Source organism: Frankliniella occidentalis, unplaced genomic scaffold (genome assembly GCF_000697945.3).
Source record: "Frankliniella occidentalis isolate FOCC.00 unplaced genomic scaffold, Focc_3.1 Scaffold37, whole genome shotgun sequence".
NCBI lineage: Eukaryota > Metazoa > Arthropoda > Insecta > Thysanoptera > Thripidae > Frankliniella > Frankliniella occidentalis.
In genome coordinates this window covers 1,331,418-1,340,894 of record NW_026267167.1, presented here as the reverse complement: position 1 = coordinate 1,340,894, position 9,477 = coordinate 1,331,418, and the positions used below count along the sequence as shown (strand labels likewise).

Here is a 9,477-nt window from a genome sequence, read left to right as displayed (position 1 = left end):
CTCATCCCCTCCTCCAGTCCCTCGGCACTTTGGTCCTTGGAGCCGTGTTGCCTCCGGGGGCGAATCGTGACCCTCCAGATCAGCAATGCCGAATCTCGAGACCGCACTGAAAAAACAAAGTCGCACCATTGCAGGGGTGCTAATAAATAAAGAACCCTTCCAAATACACTAAAGAGTTCTAAAAAATGAGTACGTGCCTTTGGCGTCAGTTTTAATACTTTTTGTAAAACCTAAACACAAAACCCTTATCACCTTTCAAAGGTGCGACTTCACACCTTTGTTATTAATATTCGTAGAAGGCCTTGACGTTTTATTCAAATGATTGCGTGTTTCTCCGTTATCAGGTTCTCTCCGACCTCGGCGGCCTTCTCGCAGCTGGCCTGGGCCGACACCTGGAAGCTGGGCTGCGGCCGGTCGCGGTACTCGTCCGTCGACGTGCTCACCGAGATCCTCGTGTGCAACTACGGGCCCGGCGGCAACGTGCAGGGCGGGCGGGTCTACCGGGCGGGCGCGGCCTGCTCGGGCTGCCCGGCCGCCTGCTCCGCCACCTACCCGGGGCTGTGCGCCACCACCGCGACCTGAGCCCCGCCCGCGGCAACCCCTCGGGGGGTCGGACTCCAACGGACTTGAAGGGGCGCAGCAAAGTGCGCAGTGGGGCGAGGCGGGGCGGGGCGGGGCGGGTGCGCCTCGTCCGCCCCGCCCGCCAACTCACCGCAACGGACGTCATGTTGTTCTCAAGGAGCGAAACCAAAGTTTAGCAACGGGGCTGGCGATGTGAAGGAGCCGGCAAGAGCAGGGAAACGCGAACTCGAGATGATTGGAGATGATGAGGATCAGAGTGTGCGAAGAACAACCCTCGCGAGTTTACATCCCCAGGCCCCCTTACACTAACCGATCGGCCCACCACGACGGCGGATGGTTTAAGTCAAACTTCCTGACGAGGAGTTTGGGAGGGGGGGGGGGTCGTCGGCATCGTCCCGTGGGGATAGAAAGCCGCGTCAACGCGAACGGGTGGATTTGGATCACTCCGCGGGCAGACTTCCAGTCTCCACCACCGCGGAGGGCCATTGGAGAGACCTCCCGGCGAGCTCACTTGAAAACCGCTCTCAGACCGCTTCCACCACCCCCTCATCCCATGTTCATCGGTTTACAATACGGTCCTGAGGGCGCACTCCGTGGGCTCACCGTGATCTATCCAATCATTGGCGCACTCCTGGACGCGACCGCCTGCGGGTAGGCAACCCAACTGCGCGCAGGCAAGCGGAGCAGCGAGCGTGCAGCGTGCAACTCTACAAGCGCAGGAGGAGTTCTCTGAGAGGAAAAAAAAAAAAAAAAAAAAAGCGCAGGAGGAGCACTAGAGCAGAAGGTAACTAGTACGGAGCCGCCTTTCGTGATAGTTCCATTATTACTTTTTTGCGGAGCCCATAGTGCACTCGACACGGACGAGGCCAGATCAGTTTCATGATGGGCAAAAGTTCACAAGAAGGAAAAAGACATTATTGTGGGGCCGTATCATGGAAGTAAGATGGAGAAGACGTTGGGCGCAAGTAGCACTGCGCCATGTTTGCCACTAGGCTTGTGATTTAATGTGAAGGTTTGGGTTGATTGTGTGCTGGCTTTTCAAACAGACCCTGTCATATGTTAGTTCACTTACTGCCAAACAGTCTCATGAACCTTTGTACGTTGATGTGATACGAAGTTTTATTTTTGTTGCCTTATTTTAAATACGTTAAGTAGAGTAGTTTTAAGATTAGCAAGTCCTTAATAAATAAGAAAAGTATAGAAAGTTTGTATCATTATTTAATTGAAAATTCCCTTACAATTGACAAATAATATAGAAGTAAAATTTTAAAAGCACATTTCAAAAAGTGGGCTAAATATAGTAAACATTATCACAATGCATCATTTAAGTGCATTTTTCGTTGAGGCAAATATTGCAGTCTATCTTGAAGTGAATGCTGAACAACACACACAAAATAATAAAAATAATGTTTATGCCATATGTAATAAAATGTTTCTCCTTATAAATTGTAGAGATACAAAATGAAGATGAAGACAAAGAACCTTGGAAGCATGATCAAAGGACGAAATTGTAAGTCTTTTAATTAAGCAGTGTGCAAGCCACATCAGCATTTTCTCTCAATAAATCAATTGTACTAAACACATCATACTGAATCTTAACTACACAGTGCAAAAAATCATTTGTATGGTTAAATCAGATACAAAGTCCATAAAAAAGAAGCACAAACTCCTGCCATAGTAAATAAAATCTTGTTTTGGTGATCAAATGTGACTAGAAAATTATTACAATAGATGACTACACACAATGTAATGATGTTTTTGTGCTTAGTCACCAACAGACAAGATCATTCCATTACTAAAAGCACCCTGCCCATTCATTTTTGAATTCTTCTGTGGGCTTCCGTATGCATCAATTGTTCCATCCCTGCCAATTAACAATTTGGAATTAGAATCAACAACAGAGGTACTACTATAGCAGCAAGAAAAGAATTAACTCTCACCTGCTTCCAGGTCTACTCTCTCCATCTGAGAGGGTGTTGTTAGATACTATTTCAATATCATCTAGATCATCCAATGAAACATGGGAGCCTGTATACAACAAATGCATTTTTACATACAAGAACCTTTTTAAGAGAAGCAGGGCAGAAATTTGAGAAGCCGCGACCGCGTCTTACCAGCCGGGAAAAGGAGTGAGTGAGTAAGCATGTCGCTACTCAGAAAGGCAGGGAGAGAATCTACATCATCAGCCAGTTGACCATAACCAGATGAATCAAGGGCTTGTGATTCAACCATTTCCAGCCACTGGGAGTTATGCCAGCGAAACTTTTCTAGTTTGATGCGAGACGCCCAATCCTCATTACATTCCTTCAATAAATCACAATAGGTACGTTAAGTGGGTATTATTTTCAGTGTCAGTGAAATAAAATTGCAGGAATTAGTACTTTAAATTAATGAGTCAAACATGCATCACTCACCTTAATCACATCAAGACAAGCATCACACAACTTCCGGATTTCACTGTTTTTATCGTGCATTAAGTCAATTAAATATGCAGGGGCCTCTGTAAATGAAACAAAAGTAAAACTTCAAATGTCTCACTCTCAGTAATTTCATTTTGTAAACTTAAAATTCTGCAAGTTACATATTTCTGACCTGTTTCATGAATAAGGTATTCCCTTGTCAAATTGTGCCTTGCCATCTGATAAAACACATATACAATTTGGAGGACCATTTCATCATCCTCTTGCTTTGCTGCAAGAGCAGAAATCATTTTGAATTTGATTAAGACATAAAACAAAGTAAAGATAGTTGAAACCGCAAGTTCGACATATTTGCTAGTTTACCTTTAAGAAGCTCAATTAATGATAGAAGCAGGTCTGCCTTGCAAAGCAATGATGAACAATTTTCATCAGCTGAAACAGTGCCTAATAGCATGACTACTTCTAAAACAAGATCGTCCTCAGATTTCCCTGTCAAATGAACAAAGACAGTATTACTATCATCATATTTTTAAATGAAATGAGAAAACCTCTCCAAAAAATTGAATTTTGTACCAGGCACTAGGTGCTTGCGTAACCAGGGTATGAGCCGAAATTGCTCCAAAACTTGAGAGTAATCGAGATCTGGCAGTGTTAGGTTGGCCATAACACCCAAACACTCTAAAAGAAATTCTTTGTCTGAGCACTGAGTCAAGACTTTTGCCAAGTCACCAACAAATTCCTGTGATTAAAATACAAAGTAATAACCTTCCAATCCAAGATCTGATGACTAAAAACAAACTGAGAATTTACATACAACAAAGATTAATTTGCAGGACTCATGCTGAGAGATGTTCCGAACAACTTTCATCAAAAGAGAATCCAAATTTCTGAAAGCTTGATCCATGAGGAGCTGTAATCTACCTCCTTCAACAATTATCTCTGCATTCCTTTTATTCAGTGCCAGATTGATAGCAAGGGCAACAACAACTAAATCAACTTGATCTTTATCATACCCGAGGATCATGTCTACAACCTGCAAGAAAAAGTACATCATGTGCTGAAAATCCTTGAGTAATTGACAACTGCACTGCTGTCAGAGTCCAGGGCTACTTACAGAGTTGACACAATCAGTGTAAGCAAACATAGATTTAACTCTGTCATCCATACTTAAGTTGTATAAAATTTTTAGAACTGTTGATTGGTGATGCTTCTCACCTGGAATGGTAAAGTTAAAAGATAAAACTAGGAGTGGAATCTTGAACTACAACCAACAAGACAATTCTGAAATGTACTTACTGAGCATACCGACAAGCTTTGGTAAATATCCTTCACGGACCATGCGTTCTTTCAGGCGAGAATCAAAGGATAAATTGAATAATAGTTTTAATGCAACGTGATCAAGTTCTGGATTACCAATTTGAAATACACGTTGTAGTCTGTCTATTATATGAAATTCAGCCTGTAAATGATAACTTGTATGAATCTAAGATAGCTACTTATAACTGAAAAATTAGATTCCATTTTGTTCTGGTTGCTAGAGTCCCTACCATAATGTCTTTGTTTTCTTTGAAAAGAGAAAGTTTCTTCAGAAATGTGACAGAAAGTATGAGGAGTTCAGGAGTTGACCGCTCCAAAGTTTTCATGAGCACACCAACAACATTCTTCTTGCGCATCTTGTCTTCCACTCTTGTGTTCTCTGCTATGTTCAGCAAAAGGTACAGGCAAACTGCAAAACACGTTGATCAGTCAAAAATAAAGGTAGTTCATTATTTAGATTGAATCTTTCCCTAATCACAATTACAGTACATTGAACTTACCCCTCAATAGTTGGTCTTGCTTTTTAATGAGAGTCCGAAACTTTCTTGCAGTCCTTTCGAATTCTTCTCTTTGTTTATCAGCATTATCTTTCTTGGCTTCTCCTTCGACACTACTAACACTACCGCAACTGTCTGTCATAGATCTAAAACAGAAATGCACTGGAAGGGGGAAAACTAAAACTTTGCAAAGTAAAGTAGAAATGTGAGTTGACATACCTGTAGGCGCTCAATAAACCATGTTTGGTGCTCTCAGCTGATCTCCTTCCGTCATCCGTAGATGGTGAACGGACCATTCCATATGAAGGAGACTTGACCATGCTGTTTCTTTTTGATCCATCAACATTTGAAGATGCTGCCTCTACATGCCTCTTCAATATTTCCCCAGGGGCAAGCAGGCTATTCTGTTAGATCAAGAATTGTATTGTTGCTTAAATGGTTGAATGAAAATTTATTTAAATTCGACCAAACAGGCAATATGAAATATGTACCCTTTTCTTTTTTTCTTCGTCTGCACCTATAGGGCTAGGTGAAGCATCATTTGGTCGACGGCTTACTGGAATGTGGCTGTGCCCAATGGCAATTCTATCAAAAAGCATAATTTTTAGAACTACCTATGACATGATTTGAAAGTTAATTATTGCAGTGAGTAAAACTTACTTCCTTGAATCAGTAGCTTGACTAGGTGGATGGTTGTTTTTGTGAGCCTCATTGGGCCGGGGTAAACTATTATTTCGGCAGCTTTCCAAATCAGTTTTCCATTGATCATAACGCCTCAGTTCAAAATCAATGATTTCCATACACAATGAACCAATCTGAAATAGCAGAAATGAATGAAAAATAAAATTCATGCAGTGTATGGGAAAGAGAGTGAAATGGAGAGGCACCGAGAGAGATGTAATGTTACCTTGTACTGAAGGACCAATGAATGGAACTGAGAAAATGTAGAAAAGCAAAAGAAAACATATACAATGTTTGTGCTTAGCTCCATACTTTTTCTCCAATCTTCTCGTAGAACTCTTGATAGAGCACTAAGAAGTGATTCTGTACAATAGAAAGAAAATAATCAGCATACTAAGAAAAAATCCACACTTCAAAGTATAGTGAATATTCACGAATGCCAAGTTTACCATTTTTAGATAGATCTTCCAAGTTGTTTGGATCCTTTGCAAGCTCTAAAATGAGGCCTGATCCTCTTACTTTTTCTGCTATATCTTCATACAACAATTCAACATACGTCTCTATATTTGCAATTGTTGCTTTCTCAGAGATTCCACTAACTAAAATTTTATAAGGAGAAAAAAAAACTGATTTAAGTATCAGTGTTACAAGTGATAATGAAATAAGAAATTGAAACACCTGAGTACCTATCATATCCATAGCAGAGGGGCTCTCAGTACCAGAATATACTGAGCTTTGGAGAGGACTTTCCACACGGTCTAAAAATAGATAGTTAGAAAAAACAATATTTTAAATTAAAAAGAACACTGCATAAACAAAAACAAGGCATCCAATTATTTTAAAAAGCAATACCATTGAAGGGATTTTCTTTGCGATTTTGTAGGTAATATATGAGGTGTTCAACTTCAGCAAGCTTAGAGGCATGGATAAGGCTGCATTTTTCAACAACTTCTTTGGCAAGAGCCGCACAATCTGTATCAGAGTTCAAACTCTTCAAGCGGATTATTTTCTGGCAATCCTGCAAAAGGAAATTGAAACATAAATTAAACAGAAGAAGTTTCAGCAGATATGAGCATTGGATCTTTTTGTCAGATTTGTCAAATCTACCTTCTTATCTCCAAGCATGGGATCTCCGAGCTCTCCAAGTATGAAAGCTTCCAGCTGATAGTTGACAACCAGAGCGGTCTCCGTCGGGTGAACATCAATAGCTCCAGCCCGAATTTTCCTGGACAAAGGTAATGCCAATTTCAAAAGGGTTTGTTTGTTGTTTGATTAGAACTGTCAAAATGACATGATAACCTCACCAAAGTAAATTTCACGGTTTAAAACACAGAACATTTCAGCACAAAAAAATACCTTTTAATGAAACGAGCTTCATCGCACTGCATTTACACAGCGACGTAAAAAGTTGTGAGAAGGTATGAATCAGCAGTTATTCAGAGAAAATCGCCGAAGAAATTAAGAATGAGTGTAGACTGTTTGGTTGCAGACGATAAGAAACAACAGTGATGAAAATGACCAACATTTATATTGGTTCTTTTTGCACAAAGTAATGCACATTTTATAGATTATTTGCTTTACCAAACAAATACATTGAAACGTTTGTGCATAATTTGTTTTTTTTTGTTTCGTTCACATTGTCACAAATAAACTAAATTTTCAATTTATACTTTACTTCAAAAACATTGAGTGTTGGCAGCAGTGTCACCGGCATAACAATTTAGCAGACGACGTGTTCAGGGCAGATCTTGATCTTGAAACTTTCACAGAGACTTATTTGATTTGATTTTTAGTGGTAGGTTCACACAAAAAATTCAGACGAAGGTTCGGTTCTACAAGTACAAAGTTTTCAATGGGAAAATTTCAAATTTTAAGTAAAACTTGATTTTTACTGTTTAGACTCTGCATGTTTGCAGGCGTTCTGGTGCAGATGTGTGATTTGGCTTTATCTCAAATCTCAATATTGATTATTAATAATAATAATTAATTTCACCAAAGTTTGAATTTGGAGAATTTTCAATCTCAAAATTATGATTGCCTTTGGAATCCTCATTGTGGTTTTGGTTGCCTCAGCTTTCTCGCAAGATGTAGGTTTCTATTACGACATGTGGTAGTTTGTTTTACAATCAATTTTCCTGTTAATAACAATTGTTTATTTTGTGTCTAGATCGCTTGTATGAATGGCACCCTGCCCAATGAATATTTGGTGCCTAATCCCCGTTTAAAGGATATTGCTGTTCAGCATAAATCAAGATGCCCCACACATGCTTCAGTCCGACATTTCCAAGGCATTAGCCTGGGATATATTACTCCAGTATGTTTGACATATGATTTAACATAGACAATGGTTTTAGCAGACATTCATTTGACAATTCATTTTGAACAGTGGAATAATCATGGCTATGATATTGCCAAGTGGTTTGGACACAAGTTTACCCACATATCTCCGGTATGGCTCCAAATCCTTCATAATGCAGATATGAAGTATAAAATCAGTGGAACTCATGACATTGACTCCAATTGGATGAGTGATGTCAAAAAACATGATGTTAAAAGTAAGTGGTTTATTGAGTGACAATTGACTGATATGGCCGTGTTGAAAAAAATGTATTAATCTTCAATTGTGTATAGTGGTTCCAAGAATTTTATTGGATGGATGGACTCCGCAGCATATCCAGGAATTAGAAGGACAAGCGGCAAGGGATAAGGTGATCAAGTTGATAACAAATCTTATAAAGGTACCGGTACAGACTATTTCAGTATCATTTTGTTCTCTGAAAATTATCCAACCATTATCCTTTAATGCTGTAATACGCAATAGTGAATGAAGATTTATTTTTTTTCACAGAAATATGATTTTGATGGCATTGTACTGGAAGGATGGATGCAACTAATATCTTCAGGAAATGTTGTTTCTGCGATGGAATTTGTTAAACTTCTTTCCATCAAGCTGCAAACTCTTAATAAAGACTTTATTTTGGTCATCCCACCAATTCGTGGGTTAGAAAAAAAAAAAAATTTTGACTGCTAATGTAAATTTATTATCTGATCTTTTGTGCTAATATTTGGTCTCTCTCTATTCTGTTCTTTTACCTAGGCCACAGACTATTTTCGGAAACAGACATTTTGATCTTCTAGCTGATACAGTAACAGCATTTTCAATTATGACCTATGATTATTCAAGCAGTCAGAGAAATCCAGGTGACTTTCGCAATACATTCAGTTTTCTCTCTATTTCAAAGAAAATCAATCTGATGTATTTTTAAAAATTTTTATACATATCAGGACCCACTAGTCCATTGCAGTGGATGAAGGAGAGTGTTGAGCTTGTAGTTCCCCAAAATGAGAATTCTAAAAGAGCAAAAATACTCCTTGGTATGAATTTTTATGGCTATCATTTCACCTCTGGTGGCCCAGAGGCTATACTCGGCAACCAGTTTGTTGACTTAACAAAATCATTAAAGGGTAAAATGAAGCTTGACCGGGAGTCAGAAGAAAACTTTGTTGAAATTAAGTGAGTCTTGTTTGCCAGCTCGTCTTGCCAGTGTACTTACTGCTTCTCATGATTTGACAAGGTTTCTTTTATTAACAGTCTTTTCCTCTTACAGGACAAAGTCAGGAAAGCATACAATATACTATCCAACTATATATTCCATCAAGCAAAGAATTGAGTTGGCAGAAGAGTTAGGAGTTGGCATTGCCATTTGGGAGCTTGGGCAAGGCTTGGATTACTTTTATGAGCTGCTATAAAACATCAAATCGAATCCCATAAAAATGAAAATGTAAATACTATAGGGGGCTTGCATTGATTTTGGTTGAAAATTGTTAAAAAAATACTTTATTTGATACTACATATTGATACTTGTTTTTCTTGACTATTCCTTGAAACTTTTCAATAGTTGTAAAAGACTTTTTAATCCCTCTAGATAATTATTATCAGGGCCCTGCTCATGGGTTTCTCCGGTATAGGCATGCGCAAA

General features: G+C 39.3%; 2 protein-coding genes across 6 annotated transcripts; one reads left to right on the top strand and one right to left on the bottom strand.

Moving 5' to 3' along the window:
• Window positions 1–1,782: 1,782 nt before the first annotated feature.
• On the bottom strand, window positions 1,783–7,022 carry LOC113211333 (kinesin-associated protein 3). The gene is made up of 21 exons (XM_026429676.2): window positions 6,854–7,022; window positions 6,605–6,722; window positions 6,350–6,515; window positions 6,184–6,255; window positions 5,947–6,096; window positions 5,724–5,860; window positions 5,477–5,631; window positions 5,308–5,401; window positions 5,036–5,220; window positions 4,820–4,962; window positions 4,550–4,728; window positions 4,299–4,461; window positions 4,117–4,217; window positions 3,817–4,035; window positions 3,576–3,741; window positions 3,366–3,491; window positions 3,175–3,273; window positions 2,997–3,082; window positions 2,697–2,886; window positions 2,523–2,610; window positions 1,783–2,446 (listed from the first exon to the last, which is right to left on the bottom strand). The coding sequence occupies exons 1-21, from the start codon at window positions 6,883–6,885 to the stop codon at window positions 2,347–2,349; spliced, it is 2,769 nt and encodes a 922-aa protein (XP_026285461.1). The 5' UTR covers window positions 6,886–7,022; the 3' UTR covers window positions 1,783–2,346.
• LOC113211334 (chitinase domain-containing protein 1) lies at window positions 6,591–9,364 on the top strand. 5 transcript variants are annotated; one of them, XM_052266302.1, is made up of 9 exons: window positions 6,591–6,732; window positions 7,414–7,584; window positions 7,665–7,811; window positions 7,884–8,052; window positions 8,129–8,235; window positions 8,346–8,497; window positions 8,595–8,698; window positions 8,783–9,011; window positions 9,106–9,364. In XM_052266302.1, exons 2-9 carry the CDS (start codon window positions 7,528–7,530, stop codon window positions 9,245–9,247), a joined length of 1,107 nt encoding a protein of 368 aa, XP_052122262.1. In that variant the 5' UTR covers window positions 6,591–6,732; window positions 7,414–7,527; the 3' UTR covers window positions 9,248–9,364. The 5 variants fall into 5 exon arrangements, with proteins under 5 accessions (XP_052122262.1, XP_026285464.1, XP_026285463.1 ...); XM_026429679.2 differs by lacking the exon at window positions 6,591–6,732 and adding an exon at window positions 7,173–7,292 and having other exon boundaries at window positions 7,397–7,584; XM_026429678.2 differs by lacking the exon at window positions 6,591–6,732 and adding an exon at window positions 7,189–7,321.
• The last annotated feature ends 113 nt before the right edge of the window (window positions 9,365–9,477 follow it).